At 37.3% G+C, this 18,465-nt stretch overlaps 3 protein-coding genes across 3 annotated transcripts in view; 1 reads left to right on the top strand and 2 right to left on the bottom strand.

Annotated features, from left to right (window-relative positions):
- Nucleotides 1-267: 267 nt before the first annotated feature.
- Nucleotides 268-4,322, bottom strand: LOC144434153 (uncharacterized). The gene is made up of 2 exons (XM_078122608.1): nucleotides 3,647-4,322; nucleotides 268-2,687 (listed from the first exon to the last, which is right to left on the bottom strand). Exons 1-2 carry the CDS (start codon nucleotides 4,320-4,322, stop codon nucleotides 268-270), a joined length of 3,096 nt encoding a protein of 1,031 aa, XP_077978734.1.
- Nucleotides 4,323-6,909: 2,587 nt separating this feature from the next.
- On the top strand, nucleotides 6,910-7,320 carry LOC144434479 (histone H3). The gene has a single exon (XM_078122933.1). It carries the CDS (start codon nucleotides 6,910-6,912, stop codon nucleotides 7,318-7,320), a length of 411 nt encoding a protein of 136 aa, XP_077979059.1.
- A 3,961-nt stretch (nucleotides 7,321-11,281) lies between these two features.
- The window catches only part of LOC144434152 (uncharacterized), a 32,151-nt gene continuing 24,967 nt past the window's right edge, over nucleotides 11,282-18,465 (bottom strand). Inside the window, exons 15-21 of the mRNA XM_078122607.1 lie at nucleotides 18,188-18,312; nucleotides 17,356-17,527; nucleotides 16,649-16,751; nucleotides 16,280-16,383; nucleotides 15,796-15,843; nucleotides 15,328-15,420; nucleotides 11,282-12,178 (exon numbers count right to left, since the gene is read on the bottom strand). Coding sequence (XP_077978733.1) covers nucleotides 12,155-12,178; nucleotides 15,328-15,420; nucleotides 15,796-15,843; nucleotides 16,280-16,383; nucleotides 16,649-16,751; nucleotides 17,356-17,527; nucleotides 18,188-18,312 — 669 coding nt within the window. The 3' untranslated portion in view covers nucleotides 11,282-12,154. The remainder of the gene's footprint in view (nucleotides 12,179-15,327; nucleotides 15,421-15,795; nucleotides 15,844-16,279; nucleotides 16,384-16,648; nucleotides 16,752-17,355; nucleotides 17,528-18,187; nucleotides 18,313-18,465) is intronic.

The raw sequence follows: 18,465 nt of genomic DNA, 5'->3' as shown, positions 1-18,465 counted from the left end.
ATGATAACTTGTTGCTGTGAGTCAAAATAATTAAAACTGTTCTCTTGGGAGTCACAAGGAAGAGGCACACCAGATTTTTTGGTAGGTGAAAAGATATTGCTGTGTGTCAGTTGTGCGTCAAATTGAGAAGAAGTTAGAGGGCACACTAGTTAGCACCCTTATCACCTTCAGGAGAACACAGTCATAGCAAACTCAAACAATGAAATCATTGATTTCTTGCGTATTATTGCTAGTAATAAATCCAATGCAAGTCCTTGGGGTCAGTTCTTACATAACTATCATTTGAATGTTGTCTACCTGTTCCTGGCCAGCACTAGCTTGCACTGAAGCCATCAACTCTGCTGGATTCTGTGCTTGAGGCCACTGCATAAAATGACGTTTGACATGCTTGTTCCAGTCATCTTCTGTGTTGAATCGCCGATCACAGAACTGGCAAATGTGCTGGGGTTCTTGCTCACCACCAGTGTAGTCTAAAATTGGATGTTGTTGTTCAACGACTGGTGATGTCATCTCATTATCAGCCAGGGGCAGCTCATGTACAGAATCATCTACTGGCTGTATTTCCTGACTTGTTTCCTCTTCCATATTGGTGCTGGTGGCAAGATCATCTCGATGACATTTGGTCATATGTCTTTTGACAGCATATTTTTTATTGGATGAGTACGAACAGAAAGAGCACTTGTGTGACTTCACAGTCATATGCTGGGCCTCATGACGCTTCATTTCAGATGCGTAGGCAGTCTGAAATCCACACTTGTTACACATGTATGGTTTATCCCCAGTGTGAACTCGAATATGTCTCATGAGATGGCTCCTTTGTCCAGAGGTGAACTCACACTGGTCACAGTGGTAGGGTCTCTCTCCACTATGACATCGCTTATGTCTCATCAGATTATTGTAGGTAGCAGTGGAGAAGTTACAAAGTGTACATTTGTATGGCTTTTCCCCTGTGTGTTGTCGTTTGTGCTGGGTCAGTAGACTCTTGCGAGTGGTTTCGTATGGACATAGCTCGCATTTAAATGGCTTCTGACCAGAATGCTTTCTCATGTGGACAACAAGATCAGACTTCTGAATGCCAGCGTAGTCGCATTCAGAACATTTATACTGGGCACTGTGATCAACATGGTAGCGACGCATGTGTTGGTAGTAATTGGCCAGTTTGGATGCAGAGAATCCACACAAGCCACACTTGAATGGCATTGCTTCAGCATGTTCAGTTCTTAGATGTTGTGCTAACACCAGTGGCTGAGTAGTCTGGAAGTCGCAATAGCTACACAGTCTCATCTCACCAGTTGTGTCAATAAGCAATGAGTCAACTGAAGTGAAGGAAGTATTAGGACTGAAATCGTCTCCGTTCTCTTGGTATCTATTTGCTGTATGCATCTTCATGTGGAGCAGCAAACTTCCCTTTTTGTGGAAACGTGATTCGCAGTAGTCGCACTTGAATAAAGTGCTGTCAGTGTGACAGCGCACATGCCATTCGTACGCTGCCTTGTTGTTTGTGTTGTAATCGCACTGATCACAACAAAATGGCTCCATCTTGATATGCAAGCGGAGATGAATATCAAGACTTCGGGCTGTGGATACGGCATAGTCGCAATAGTGACAGTGGTACATCTCCTTGGCACCATGTGCATCAAGATGGACGTCAAAATCATGCTTCTGAGATGTTGTGAATGGACATGCAGGACACTTGAATGCTTTCTCTCTGACATGTATTTGGGCATGCTCTGCAAGATCTTCACTGCTGTTGGTTACATACAGGCACTCCTCACACATGTAGCTACTGGTTCCAGTGTGCTGGGTCATATGGATGGCTAGTCGGTTCTTGGTAGTAGTGCTGAATGGACATAGGGAACACTGAAAGCTCTCCTCACCATTATTATGTAACATCTTGACGTGGCGGACTAAATTACTCTTCTCGGTAGTCGCGTAGCTACATTGGGCACAGCGGAATGATTTCTGTGGTGAATGCATATCACGCACATGTATTTTCAGTAAAATCTTCGTCTGTGCAATGTAGTCACACTGAGGACATCTGTGGGTTTGTAAATTCAATGGAACGTCTTGTACTGGTGAAGAAAATGGATCGTAGGGTTCCTGTTTGATTTCGATTTCTGGCACTGGCTCCTCTTTTATCTTGATTTTCTTGGTCTTGGACTTTTTGGTCTTGGATGTGTTTGACTTCACTTTGTCTCCCTTTTGTCCTCCATTTTCATGGTATTTACGCATGTGCTTGTACAGACCTACTCTGCTTTGGTAAACCTTGTTACACTTCTCACAAAAGAAGGAACCAATCTCCAAAGAATGGACTTTAAGATGTTGAGCAAGGTTGCCCATAATACTAAAGCTAGCACTACACTTGGTGCACTTGTATGGCCACTTCTTTTTATCTTTTCTGTGGACAACCATGTGTCGTACGACATGCCCTACATTATTGGACTCGTACCCACAAATGCGACATCTATGCCGTTTGACATTACCGTTTACTCGGTATTTTTCCATAAGGTGCGATATTTTCGTTGTTGACACTATGACACCAGGGTTGTCACCTGACTTGGTTGAAGGGGCACTGATTTCCATTTTCTTCTTGTTTACTTTTTTCACCATCAGTCGTTTGCTCTTCTCCACCAACTTCTTACTCATAGTAGAACCATGGGAGGTTTTTTTCGGTTTTACTTTGGTTCCTGCAAGCAGTCAAGAAATAAAATGTCCACATCAGTAACCTTATTTTATCCATTTCATTCATCTGATGACCTGTGTGTGATTGGTATCTTTTATACATTATGTTCTCAAAATTGTAACCATCACATTGGAGGGTCTACTGAATTCATAATACAAAAATTTCCATCTAAATTATAGATGCACACCACGAACGAAGTACTACAGACATTATTCTCAAATCAAAAACTTACAAAATCAATCTCAATATTTCTGCCTTTACAGGGTATGTAATGGTGATGTTTCAAACCTCAACAATATTCTCTATCAAACCTATGGTTCAACAGAAAGCAAACTGAACATTACCATATTGGTTTCTTCCTCACTTTTACTTGGGTTTGACAAGAACCATGATAGCACACACAATGGCATATGTAACTTTATGAAGTTATGTAGATTTTGTGGGAAAACTAAATGTCTGTGTTTTGTAAACACAAAATATGTTCATAAAAAAAGTGAGCAAATGTATTGAACATATCTACAGTTGTGAAACACATTTTGACATATAAATGTCAGTGTGTGTGTGGCTGTCATGGTTCTTGTCAAACCCAGGTGAGGGGGAAATCTAGTATGGTATATGTGTTCAGTTTCCTTTCTGTTGAACCAATAGTTTTGGTAAAATATATATATAACAGTTTCAGTATGTATGAGTACAAAAACTGTAATATGTACGCTGTCCGGCAGTGTTTTATTAGGGGGGTAAGAAGGTAAATTCCATCCCCACATTCCTGAGTCACTTTACAAGGGTTGCCACCTAAACAACAGTACAATGTATGGGGAACTTATGCCAATTTTACCATACCAACCCTTTCATTACCAGGGTTTCCAAATCTTTGCAAAAACACTGTTTGGTATGTTTTTAAATTGAAAAATAGAAAGAATTTGTTAAAGATTATATCAGTTATTACAACCATGCAAACATTACCTAATTCACTCTGCTCATAACCAGCCTCCTTAGCCCTGTAAACAGCCTTGTTGCCTGCCTTATACCCTTTACAGCATGGAACATGTTTGACCAAATTGAAGATTTTCACCGTCGCATAGTCGCAAAAGTTACAGAAGAAAGTCTCTTTACCAGGAGCCACTTCCATAGTACCCCATTTCCGACTTTCCAGAAGTTGGTGATGTCGCAAGTGCCTTTCAACATGGGAACGCCTGTACACACTGTAAGATGGACACCTTTCACAACGAAATCTGAACTCTCCATATCTTTTGGGGGACTCACTGCTCTGGGTATGCAGCTGCATGTGAATATCTAGTGTGACTTTATCCCTGGTAGACACCCAACAATAATGACATCCAAACTGATGACGTCTTTCACCCATTTTCATCTTTTTTTGGCTACCAGTAAACCTTTTAGAATGTGTTCCATCAGGATCATACTCTTTCTTTATTTTTGGTGTCACATGTTTTGGGGTTATAGGCATAGCAGTAGTATCCACATCATATTCCTTCTTAATTTTGGGTGTGGACATCAGTCCAGAGCTGTCTTTTGACTGTTTCCGTTTCGCTCTCATGGCAGCAACTTTTGGTGTTGAAGTCCTACGACGATGTGATTTCTTTCCAGTTCCTGATCTTGTTTGTCCATTTGCAGTTTCCATTTCTATATTATCAAGAAAGAAGAAATGCCTATCAGAGGTAACAAATAACAGAAAAAGATAAAAAAGACACAAAAAAATATGATTATGAGTAAGAATAACACTCCTTGAACCTCTACACCAAATATAGTTTTAAAAAGTTTGAATTTGGAGACTTGTCATTCAGATACATGTACCATTAAACCCAAGTTTACCCCTCAATCACAATCACCACCATGTTCTATGAAGTTGAAATGAAAAAAAAAAATTGATATGAATTTGACATTGTCTACAAAGAATTTAAGCCTGACCACACACTAACTAGTCAACTAACTCATGAAAAAGCAAAGGAGAATAAGTTTGAGTGATTTTGAAATTCAAAATGTAAATTTGTTGAGTGATCACCTGTGAGGCTTTAAGAGAGAAAGTTTTCCAAATTGATTTCTTTTCAGTGAAATAGCACATTGGTGTAACAGTATGTTGCATTTGAAATCAATAATAAACAAGTATGAAATAAAAACATTAGACTAACATAGAAGGCTATCGTCAAATTTGGTACATGTACATGTACATGTAAAATAGAGGTATATGGTTTCCTTGTGGTTTGTATTACATAGGGTGTCTACTCTTAAAAAGTGTACCTCACTACCTTATCACATGACATATTGGTTCACATGAGATCGCAGATAACCTAGTAATCAACATCTTGGATCTGCCATACTGAATTATGTACACAACCTTTGTAGTATACATTCCCTATCCGTCAATCATCAGATTGTCTAAGCCAATGAAAGTGCAGATAGCAATTACTATATGAGTCTTGAGACTATATGCAAAATATGTCACTAGCTAGGTGTGTGTGTTTATGTTAATGTTTACTATGGTATACTATTGGTTCACATCTTAATTACAGAGTCCTGCAAATATCTGTTTACTGAGTGCTACTGGTCAACCCAACTTTAGTCTTGCCTAAGTTACTATTTCCCAAAACCAGCCTAACACCATACCTCAGTATGTTAATAATCCCTGATAATAAAGTACCAAATGAAACATGACAATTCATCAGCTTCAGAGACTGCATATGATTGTGTGTGTGTGTGTGTGTGTGTGTGTGTGTGTGTCTCTCTCTCTCTCTCTATAAACAAAAACAAAAAACACTGGTCCAATGCCAAAGTGATTTTTACATTCTGGTTTAAATTTTAATTGAGTTTCTAACTTCCCTTCCAAGTTCCATCTGGTCAATAAAATGTATTTCTAAAAAAATAATTGAAAGTAACCCCCACCCTCACCCTCTATTATTTACATGTCCAGATTAAAATAATAAACCATACTCAAAATGAATCTATGAACAAATTTACCTACAAACAGACATGTATGACTAGGGACAGTTTGACCTAGAACTTAAATCACCTTGACTGGAGTCTGCTTGATGTAAACACAACTTCTCATTGTATTGTTGACGTGACATGTCACACCAAATCATAACAGCTCATACGATTAGATGATAATGCCAATAATTACAAACAAAACAAAGCAAGACACTTTGGACGTGTGTACTTGTAATTATCAAGAAAATTAAGCCTATTGGTATTTTCAACTGAGGTCACACTGAACGTCACATGGACGTACCAATGGCATGCATTATTCATTCAGTGATTTACTCAGCAAACGGTGCAAGGTGATCATGTGGGCAGTACGTACAGGCAGTGGACAGGAAGCCATTTCAGTGCAAAACGTTGTAAATATTTTACTAGGTAGCTTAAGTTGACTTTGCAGTTATATTTTCATAGTCCATGCGATGCATTTGAGTTATTTTAAAAGTTGGTAAAAAGACACCAGACTTTATAAAACGTGGCTTCTTTTGGCCGCCATGTTGGAACTTTCCGTGCGAACAGGAGAGGGGTCACGCCTCGCCTCTATCACATCTAAGCTTAGTACTAGTAGACACTTCGTTTTTGCGTTAAAAACTTCCCCACCTTTGCACTCTTGTTGTTTAAATCTAACTCAACATCAACAAGTTTAAACCTGGATTTGTAAATACGCTTGTTTATAAGTGCTCCCTAGGTGTTCACGTAACAAGCCTGGCCCTGGCCCCCTTTCTTTTAAAACCTTGATGTCCAGACCAGACACTTGACACCCTGTCCAACTCCATGTGACTCTATTATATATATTTATAGCAGTTGGTTTATACTTTTGGTACAACTTTTCACAGTTTCAGCATACAATAAGTATGTTGTAAAACTTACCCGCTTCTGTCAGCACACACTGCGTTAGTTGTAATTTTCTGCAAGTTATGTGAATCGGAAGTTTTGATCGCTTTGTTTGCAAATATTGGTACCAAGTTGAAGAAATATGGAAATAAACGGCGCGAAGAGGAGTTTTGCGGAAACCGGAAGTTCTGAGCTTGGTGCAAAAACGGGATCCTGAGTGCAGTAGCGAAAGCCAATCAGATATCGACATTTTGGACCAATCAGGGAAACTCTTTAAACGCCAATCAACGCTCCCGTTGAGGCAATAATGACCAATCACAGCTCGTTAATCCGCCTATAAAAAGCTTGGCGCTTCGTTTGAAAAATCAGTTACTTCTAGTCTACTGAAGCAGCGAGCAACAATGGCACGTACCAAGCAAACCGCACGTAAATCTACTGGAGGCAAGGCCCCACGTAAGCAGTTGGCTACCAAAGCCGCACGTAAGAGCGCACCAGCCACCGGAGGTGTAAAGAAACCACATCGTTACAGGCCAGGAACAGTCGCTCTCCGTGAGATCCGTCGTTACCAGAAGAGCACTGAACTCCTCATCCGTAAACTTCCATTCCAGCGTCTGGTCCGTGAAATCGCTCAGGACTTCAAGACCGATCTCCGCTTCCAGAGCTCCGCCGTCATGGCCCTCCAAGAAGCCAGCGAAGCTTACCTCGTCGGTCTATTCGAAGACACCAACTTGTGCGCTATCCACGCCAAGCGTGTCACTATCATGCCCAAGGATATCCAACTTGCCCGCCGTATCCGTGGCGAGCGTGCCTAAGAAGTGTGCCTAGCATACACAAACCAAACGGCCCTTTTCAGGGCCACCACATCCTCCAAAAAGAGAACTACCAATCCACGTATTGTCGTATTTAGTAACATTAAAAATCACTCATACTTTGATTTACAAGTTCCTATACATTTGTGTCCATACATACCCAAGTACTACTACTATAGTATGACATTTTTATGTTCTTATCTGTAAGACAGTAAGTCATAAAGACGGTCTGTTCTGTCGTCAAAAAAAAAAAATTCCCCAAGACTAATGTACCAGGTGCAGTTATACTTATTTCATCAAGTGTTAAAATAATACCCAAGTGCATAGTGATTCGTACGTGTGCGGCCATGTATGTAGTTAATAGGTTCAGTTGGCGGTTTATTTTTGGCGCCGTTTTCTTAGAAATGCAATGTGTGTCGTAGTCTGGTTCCTATGCAGTATCACGACCATGGCCGTATACTTCCATGCGAGAAACCAAAGAAGAATACTTGTATATAAAAATTAAGAGTAGTTTCACAATGTGAAAATAAGCACAGCATATTAGTTATAACGCAGAGGATCTATGGTTATACAGATAGTGATGACACTCTGCAGATCTGAGGCTGGGTCAGACGTAATCTGAAGGGTAGTTATTGTATTTGGCGAGTATGTAAGGCTGGAGTCAGGCTGCCATCCAACTCATTATTGAATAGAGGTTTTAAAAGGTATTGTGGCAAAGCTGCAAGTGATTTTTTTAATTTTCTTGGTAAATGACCGCTCCTGAGGTTTAATTTGGTTCAGATTGCTCATTTCTTGTTACAAAACGTAGCTCTATGGAATTTGTTGGTCTTGAATGACTTACCAATTCCTGATCTTTTGTGTTGTGTTGCAGCTGATAAAAAAGGTGTTTGTATTTTGACAAAATTAGGAGAAATGGCTCAGAGTAGGCAGGCATTTCTCCATCTTCTAGTAAATGCACTCTGTATGTTCATCCCTACCAGCTTCAAGCCAAGTTGTCTACTTTTTCCACAAGACAACCTAAGCAAAACAATTACAATTTGCACAATTCTTTGACAATTTTTATTTCATACTTTTTGTTTTATCAAGTATTTACAATATTTGACCTGTCAATATTTAATTAGCACATTGCCTTTAAAATTAAAAACGTATGGAAGAACCAGGAAATTCACCAAAAACACGATTACTACTTCTAAAACTTTATCCCAACTTACAAACCATGATATTCTACATCACACTCACTAAACTTACAATCTGCATTTTTAAACTCCATTCAAGCATAATGTCTTTATTCAGAAGTACAATAATTTCATGAGATAACCCTGTGCAGTATGCATGATAAATAAAACTGAATGTATGAATGTACGTTTGCATTGACAGATGTAGTGACCTTTGACCTTTCTATCTCAATGGAACCTCTACACTGTATCTTGTAAATATTATAATACAAGTCTGGCATGTTTGCTTCACTTTGGTTTGGGTATTAAACTAATAGCATTCTCTCTGTAAGGCATGTAATGACAGGGCACCCTCGCTCACCAGTCAACCCCTTTAGATAGTGCAAGCCAATGAGAGTTGAGTGATATGACCAAATGAAGTGCCTGTTTCCAATATGATGTAGAGTTCACAGGTGTGTGCTGTACAGAATGCTGTTGAGAATATATATGTCTTTGGTTCTTTTTGAAGGGGGATCTTAGTCTTACATTAACAATGCCATGCATCATTACAGATGGACTAAAAGTATAAAATATGTCGTGACTGCTGCCATTACAAATATAATATAAAGACAATTACGGAGACAAAAATGTCAGTTGTAACAGTTAAACTGAGCAAATTGTGTAAATCTAGTACACGCACCCCCACCCCCCAACTTTTCTAACTTTATGGCAGTTACATGTACAATTAGCCAACTACCACAAATGACAATAGATTTCAAGTTAAATACAAATTTAAAAGTTAAATTTCTTCTCATCAAACTGTAGTACTTTCAGAGTTTTCAAATTACAGTTCTCATAAATAAATAAAGAACGTAATCTTATTTTCTTGGCTCTGCATTAGAGGAGTCTGTCTACAAATTTTGATTTAAAGCCACAGGTTTTAGTATCTATTAAGTTTAGCATACACTAGGTGAATTTGGAACAAACCTAAGACATGTAAGAATGATATCTATATTTCAAAGACTTACTTTATGGCATAAAATTATGATACGATGCAAAACCACCTGTCTTGTTGCCAGGTGTCTCTTTTAATTGAAATGCAGCACGTTTGTGTTCAAGTATGTTGTGTTGGCAATACAAAGTCATAAAATGTTTAAAACATTCTGAAGTTTGTATTTGCAATAGTTCTAAATATCAATGAAAGAAATCCACCTTTTACAGAATACATTAGATCTTGCAAATACAACAGTATTTCATTTTTTAATAACAAAAAAAGACAAGAATTCAAACAAAAAGTAGCAGTGAAAATAGACATGTATTTGTGGTACTGCAAATCTGGTATGGATTGACAAGCTTTGGTATAAACTGAAATTAGAAACTTTAAGGTAAATTAAAAAAAAAACATTTGACAATCTAATGTATGGAATATTTCACATCAGTGATCACTGAAAACAATAGACATGAAATCTCACACACAGGCTTAAAGTTACACTAGCTGTAACTGAAACATTTTTTGAAACTCTTCTCTTTAATAGATATAATGACTAACTCGTAATAGGTGTGCACCCTGCACAGTATTGAATCAACTGTCGGTAAATATATTTATGTACCTGTACGCATATCAAGGTACAATAAAATCCAATCAAATTGATTTTTGGGTTTGCACCCAAAGATCAGAACCCCAATGTGATCATGATTTCAACCTTTTACTGTACTACTTATGGATACAATCAACCCCTAATTTACATTGCCTAATTATTGGTATTTTAACAATTTGCACTGATTATACTATTTATCTGATGAAAAAAAAATTCTCCAGTCACAGCTAGTGTAGCTTTAACAAAGATTGTATTTCACAGTTTTTGTGATACAAAACTTAGCAGCATATTACATGATATATTATAGATAGGACTCTTGTCATTTTTGTACATAAATATAAGTCAGTCAATTCAACAAGTATAATAATAATATTTTTTTAAACTTTTCATTTATGAACATATATGATAATTTGATAATTAAAGGTTCATTTGCATACTGGTATCAAATAATGTTTTCAGTGTTACACTGCAGTGCAAATACCAATAGTATGGTATACACTAGTATACCAATGTATATACACTAGTGCAATTACTCACAATAATACACTGCACCACACTTGGCATACACAAACATGAAAAGTGTAATACAGTGTATTTTAACTATGAGACCAATTTTTGGGGTAAGCTGTAGACTTGTCAGCATCATTTAACACTCATTAATGATAAAGTTTTGTTCATATGCAAGCAAACACGAGATAATTATATACACACATAGGCCCAGAAACACACATAACGATACTGTCCAAAATGAACTCACATCAACATGTACAAAATCAGGGCCCATAAAATCATAGCAAAGACTACCATTTTGGTGATGAAATCAAGCTGATGCTAACACTAAAGAGATTTGGAGCAACTATATCCCTGAAATTTGAATGTAGACAGAGTGACATCAAACATGAACGTTTTTTAACCATTCATTATATTAGCACCTTTAGAAATATGCACTTGCGTTTTTTTTTAAAACTATTCTTTCACAGTTTTTTAGTTCCATGTTTAAAAAAAATAGTCAACAATAGAACAAAATGAAAACTAAATCTAACAATCAATTGCTATCCCTGTCACGTATTTAGTAAAATGTTAAGAATATTAAGTATATCTAGAGAGTAAGAACTTCTACACATCTACAGTTCAAGATACAAAGGCTGAGAAGAGTTTCTGTTGTACCTCCACCCCTCCCTCTCCCCCTTTCTCCCCTCGCCTCCCCTCCCAATTCTCCATCGTGGAATGATACCACATGGGTAGCTCTCTATATACTTATACAGGGCCAGCATGTAATGACTGCAGTTGGGGTTCAACTTGTCTGTAAGATATGCTATGACAGGGCGCCCTCACACATCGGTCAACCCCAAGATGGCGGCATGACACGGCATATCTTTCAGTCTAGGGTAGGTTCAACAAAACCCAATATATACATTTTGCTCGTCATGTTTTGGAAAAATCTTAAGATGATACGATTTTCAAATCTGTATTTGAGAGGTGTTTTATGAATCCATGTTTTCATCTAAATACCCTGATGTTTCTGGTCGAGAATACACAAAGTCACTCAAGATTCTATGTTTAAATATCACTTTTTTTCTTTTCTCTTCATTTTTAGTAATTGAATTTGAGAATTATTTACTTCATTTACATTATATTTACATGTCTATATTATTTAAGTTTGAACTGAGGGGAGAGGAGTATCTTTTAGAAAGTCTTGCAAAAAAAATATGCTCCTTCTGAAAAAAGGAGTCAATAATTCTATACAGATAATGATGCTTGATGTACTCTGCTGTTATGTCTTCTTGCATTGCTGGTTCAACTCTCCGTCAATATTATCATAGAAAAGTCTTTGCTCTTCATACAGCTGTTTCTTTTCTGATGGGAGATTCTTGATCGGAGAAGCTAATTTCGGTATCACTGTCACTGTTCAAGGTGTCATGTACTGGACAACTGTTGCTGTTCGAGGCATCATGTACAGGGCAACTGTCGCTGTTCGAGGCATCATGTACGGGACAACTGTTGCTGTTCGAGGCATCATGTACGGGACAGCTGTTGCTTTTCAAGGTGTCATGTACTGGACACTTGATGATTGAACTGAAGTGACTATGGACTGGCAAGCCAGGTCTGCTATAGGTGGAAGACAACAAGAATCATAGATGGTTATGAAGTGATCATGATTGTGGTTTTTACTGGCAATTCTAAGATGCATTAATCACGATACACCACACTCCTATAGTAACATTGTCATGTTAGAAGTACTCTCTGAGAAATGCCATGGCGACAACTACAGAATTCTCAAGATTGAAAAACCACACCCACACTACTATGGTATTAACTTGTCTCATCAGATGTACTCAAAGAGAAACACCTGCGGTGAATAGAGCATTCTCAAGATAAAAAACCTTGCCTACCAAGTTGTCACTTTCATCAAAATCAAAAACATACATGCAGAAATGAAGCACAGTTAACAGTTATAGGTTAAGAAACAAGGGACTGACTCCAACCAACCCAAGTTTTGGGAAAACATTAACAGAGAAATCATGCACCTTCTCAAAAAAAAGACAGATGCCGAATTTACAATTTCAACCCTATCTTTTAATAACACTTTAATATATTGTCAAAAAAATCATGCACGTCAAAAAAAACAAAAACAAGACTCTGACTTAACAACTTTGCGACCACCTATCATGAGAAAAAGTGGGATACAAAGAGGATGAAGTGCCGCAAGGAGGGCAAAAAAGACAGCATCATGTTTGTAAGTTGTGTCAGTGAGAAAAATTAGTAGAAAACGGGATGTTTTGAGCCATGCGAAATTGTAAATTGCGAGGGGGGAAAAAAAAGCTGTGAGTAATCAAGCACTAACCATTCAGTATGCAAACAAGTGCATGCATTGTGAACTTAGCTACACTTTCCGTGGACTCTAAAATAACATAGGAGAAAGTAATATGTAAAAGAAAAAAAATTGGAAAGTTTTGGTTAAAATGACATAAAAGTATATGAACATAAAATAGAATGGGTGGATTGAAGGTCTGTCATCCATGTGATGTGAAAAGGTGTGGTTGAAAACTGTGATAATTGCTAAGCCTAAACAGCAAATGAATATATCTTGGAATACATGTACTTTAATAGCTGGAAAGAAATGTTTTGTTAGTGATGAAAAAGCATACTGCCGTCTTGCTTGTGGTGTATGTATGGAAACAAATGGTTTTGGTCTTGTTAGACTTTGTTAAATCAGTAAATCAGGAAGTAATACAAATATTGCCAATCAATCAATCATCAATGATGAAAGATCAATTTCATCTCCATCCAAGTGTTTTGGAGAGAAAGCAGCTAGAATGTATGTAAATCAATCTCATCCTGTTTTAGAGCTTCATACAGGTCAGAATGGCCTTCCCGAACTTCCTAAAAACTAACTGTAGTGTTTTAGCAGTGCACTTCTCATTCTGGATCAGGTACAGTATATTGGCTATCCAGGTTGTAACCTTTCATGTTATATAGCTGAGACATTTGATCACTGTTCCTTGGATGACCAAAACCATGTGTTTCCTGGACATATTGCAACATAATGCTGTACACAGAAACATTACAAAGTACGCGCCAATGAAACCAAGCTGTGTAGGCTTGGCCAGCAGTTGAGGAGAAACCATAGGAGTATACAGGTAGAAAGTTACCACCGTGACAAAGAGAGAGAGAGAGAGAGAATGAGGTAAGAATGAACTTACTCGTTGTGATGACAAAGTCTCTCTCCAATCCTGTTATTACTAAGCTAGCCAATAGCAGGCAGAAAAATAGGCAAAGCACGGTGGACGGATGGGTGGAATGCAAGGCAGTTAGATATTGTTTTTTTATATCATAGGAGAATTACCAGGAAAAAAAAGTTTAAAGACCCCAGGAATGTTGTGGAAGTGAGTTTTCAAAAAAGCTACTCTATTTTCACACATTATACGAAAAAATTATGACATGCTTTATATATATATGTGTGCAAACATAAAAAAATCTACCATGTCTAAGCCCTCCAGAGGGCAGCGTTCAATGACATGTTTTCTATGATCATACCTACCTACCGAACAAAACATAGCATTCACACTACAGGCAAGAACGGACAAACATCGACTTGAAAAGTCTCTGACATGCAAATTTTGGCACGTGAAATGGAAAATATGTTGAACTCAATTTGTAGATGCATGACAGTCAAGTGATTTTCATATGAAACCAGACAAACACAGAGCAAACAAGTTGAAAATGATGCAGATTTTTTTTATAGAGCACAGTAGCTGTAAGTTTGTTGGCTTATGTTTGGCCAAGGAAAAAAAAAAAATGTTTCTGGTCAGGACAGTTTGTCTAAAAATCTAAAATGGTGCGACAATGTTTTTTTTTTTTTTAATTCTCAACAAACCTGTCACTCAATGTACTATACATGGCAGTTACTGTTCTTTTTATTTAGTACTTTACAGCAAGTGTGTATGTGGGGCAGATGTCATTTGCTTGTTAATGATTGGCTCTCTGCAGTTGTTTTCACTGAAGTAGGGAGGGTTATATTTGTGTTTTCCCACGGATCTGCAGAGGGCATGGGCTGGACAAACACAGAAAAAAAAAGACAGACGTGTTGGTATTTAAGTGATATGTGCACTGACCAGAAACAATTCTTTTTTTGTGGCCTTTTCTACTAAATTGTTCACAATAAAAACAGAGCAATAAAAAAACTATTAGATCTTTTCTGTTGACCATATTTGAATTTATTAGAATAATTTGGACATTCTGGGACACATGCCTTTTTTTTTTATATTAAAGTCAAAAGTATGTGAAATTTTGAAATCTTTTTAAAATGCTGTTTCATTTCACAAGAAGTCCCCAAAATTACCCTTTGATGATAGTAAATGACGATTAACAGTTTGCACAGACTGTAAAAAGATTGTTGTTGATGTTCTAATAATCCTTGCAACACACACTTACTTAGAAGATTATGGCGACCATCAACAATTGTATTTTACAGTCTTTCACACCTCTTCTCTGTTTTCACCTTGTGCCATGTACATTTCCATAATCAGACTCAGCACAGACATTTAGCCCGAGATGATATTTGTGGTATATTTGTTGGGTATATAAACTGTTTTGATACTGGTTACTTTGTTTGTGTTTCTGAGGTTATTTAGAAACGATGATCTTCATTCACTCAAAAACCCTAAAACTGTGTTTAAGTTACAGCTACTGTGGGGCTCTATCATATATATATACATATAGTAAGCATTTTATTGTTATTTGACAACCAAACCTACCATTACTCCTTGCCTATTATCTTCCCTAGAAAGAATCTGAGACGTTTCCTCTCGTGTAAATTTCAAAACGGCAGTGATGACTTTGGCCATCGTCTGAATTAGAGATATGATAAGAAAAAGACAGAAATGAATAGAAATATCATTTAAGATAATAATTTTATGGAGAAGCACAGGTGAGGCTGATTTTTATGCACACACACACACACACATACACATACACAGACACACATACAGACAGACACACACATGCACAGACACACACATGCACATACACACAAACAAACACAAACACAAACACACACACACACACACACACACACACACACACAACAAAATGTACTTTACCATGCCAGCAACACTAATAAAACTTTGCTTAGTTGTAAACATGGGACACCAATATTAAAAGTTACATCAATTTAAACATCTTCTGTTTGTCATTCTCTGACGACAATATACAACAACACTTACCTTAGTTTCTCTGCCCATCATATACGCAAAGAGGACTTTCTTCAAGTACTGTCAAGAGAAACAAAATCATACAATGAGAGTACGGAAATTATAATTTTTCAATTCTTACATCGTAAAATTATTAAAATACATCTGAACATACATATATATATATATATATGAAGACATTTTTCATCATCTACAACCTGGTATTTATCACTGATATCATGCCTTTGTTATGTACCATAACTTCAACAATGTCTGCCAATGCTGTAATAACAAACTGGGAAAACAATGATATGTAGTTAAATCTATGTCCATAGATGGCTACAAGACACAAGAGGTGACTATGCACACTGACAGTAATAAAGTTTACTACTGCTGTACACTAGATGTACGTGGAGATTTGAGTTGTTGACATTTTACCTGTTAGCAATGTCATATGTTAGGATTTGACCCCCTAGCCCTTAGTAAAAGTGTATAAATTCAGGAAGTAAGATGTTACCTCTAATTCGGTGGGTTCATTGAGTAGTGGTCCGAGTGAATCATCCAAACTGGAAACTGATGATGCACTATTAGCCCTGTAGGGGGATCCTAAATGTGGTGAAACTGTAAAGGCAAACAGAACAATTTATGAGAGACCTGAAATCTGGTATTTCCATCCCTAAGCTAGAGTCCAAGGGGTTTGTTACATTTCCCCATATCCCTGGTATTACAAAAGTACTGTAAACAACAAACAAATTTACCACATTCATTTGAATGAAAATCTGCTACAGAAAGTAACAAAATCTTTCAAATGACAGATTTCTCATGCCATTCAGTTTTATACTAAAAGTTTACCAAATCTGTTTTTCAATAAACTACAATGACTTACCACCACCTCCTTTCTGTCCAACTAATAATTCTATTTTGTCTTGTAGCTGTCTAAATTTTATATGTAATTCAGATAGTTCACCTTTCTTCTGAGCAAGCTCACTCTATATTCAAGAAATAAATGATGAGAAAATAAAGTCAGTACAATAAATTGTGTCTAAAAGAAATCATGTAGTTGTTAGATGCTTAGTGCCAACTAGAAATGACATACTGGAGAATGTTCAAGAGCAGAAAGCTCAGCAGTTTTTAGGTATAAGTGCACAAATAAATACACGCACGCATGCACGCACGCACACACACACACGCACGCACACGCACACACACACACACACACACCAGACACATTCATTCATTAATGTCACTAGCCTCCTACATGGACATGCAAATCTCAAAGGTAAGAGGGAGTTGCCTTGATTGTTAAGATTTGCGCATCTGTGTACCAGGCTAGTGTGTCATCATTTTATCAGGTCAATTAGCATTACAAACCTGAAACTACTTTTGCACATTTGTCACAGTGTTACAGCTCCATAAAAAACATTTCAACTTATCAGTTAATCAGAAATTATCATTCCACGATTGTCACAGAGCAAAGGTCAGAAAAATATGTTGAAGTTTAACCAGACAAACACACAAGTTATGAAGTGTGTCCCAAAAAATCTGTCAAATTTTAACCAAGCAACCACACAAGTTGTGAAATGTATCCCATACCTGCAAGTTCATGTTGTCCAATTCCAGATCTTGTAACTCTGAGGTGACTGAATCTTCATCAAATGTAACTCTTTTAGGCCTAGTCTTAGTGTCTGGATTTAGTGGAGTTCCTTGTATAAGTGGTGGAGGTAGACTACCTTGTGTCATCTCCCGCATTTCAGTGATTTCAATCCTGAAAACAAAATTTAAAATTTCCCTCATCTGACACATTGTATCATCTTTTTGAATAATAACCCGCTACTCTTTTCCAAAATTTTGAACCTCCTTTTTGTGTTTTCTTAGTGGGTTTTGAACTACAACACTCTGGCACGAGGTCTCTGGTGTTCATGTGGACAAGAATAAGGTCTGATTGCAGGGTTATCGACTCCTTTGTACCAAGGACATTTTATCTTGCCAAGTTTTTAAGATTAAAGAACACTGGATCCAATATATATGTTGTGTACCCTAGCCCCGTTTGTTTCAAACCAACAGAAACTAAGGAGCCAAGTAATATTAGGTTTAAGTATGTCATAGTACCATTTTTTCATATGAAGTTTATCCAGTACATTAGGTCACCTGCTTCATTGTACAATATACTATAGTACCAATCATAGCAAGACTGTAGAGTGTGGGTCCAATATGTGTGTACCCTAGTCTGTTTTGTAACCCAAACAATATGAAGGTGACAAGTAACATTAGGGTTAGGGATGTTACAGTATACGGTTGGTTCATGAAATTGTTTGTTCGAAGTTTCTATTTCTCCAATGACAAATTTCTATACAATGGAAATCAAGGCACAGAGTTCTCAAGTTCAAGTGCAAACCACATTGTTTAAGGAATCATTTAACAATACCTGTGTCTGGTTTCGATCTCTTCTATTTCTTTCTGGTGTTCTTCTGAATGTTTTTCCATCATGCTGTAAGCACCCTCATTACCCTTGACTGCTGCTAGTGCCATTTCTCTCTGTTTGACAATCTCCTATCAAGACAAAGTTCAAAACTAATGTCATTTTGATGTAGTGATACTGTTATGAATTCATTCTATTATGTTCATTATAACATGTGGATACAGTATACTTGGAAATTTTCGCTAAAATTTTCGGTTATTTCACTGGCAAACAAAAACACAAAA

This window comes from Glandiceps talaboti, chromosome 4 (genome assembly GCF_964340395.1).
Source record: "Glandiceps talaboti chromosome 4, keGlaTala1.1, whole genome shotgun sequence".
Taxonomy (NCBI): domain Eukaryota; kingdom Metazoa; phylum Hemichordata; class Enteropneusta; family Spengelidae; genus Glandiceps; species Glandiceps talaboti.
This window is presented reverse-complemented; position numbering and strand designations above follow the sequence as displayed.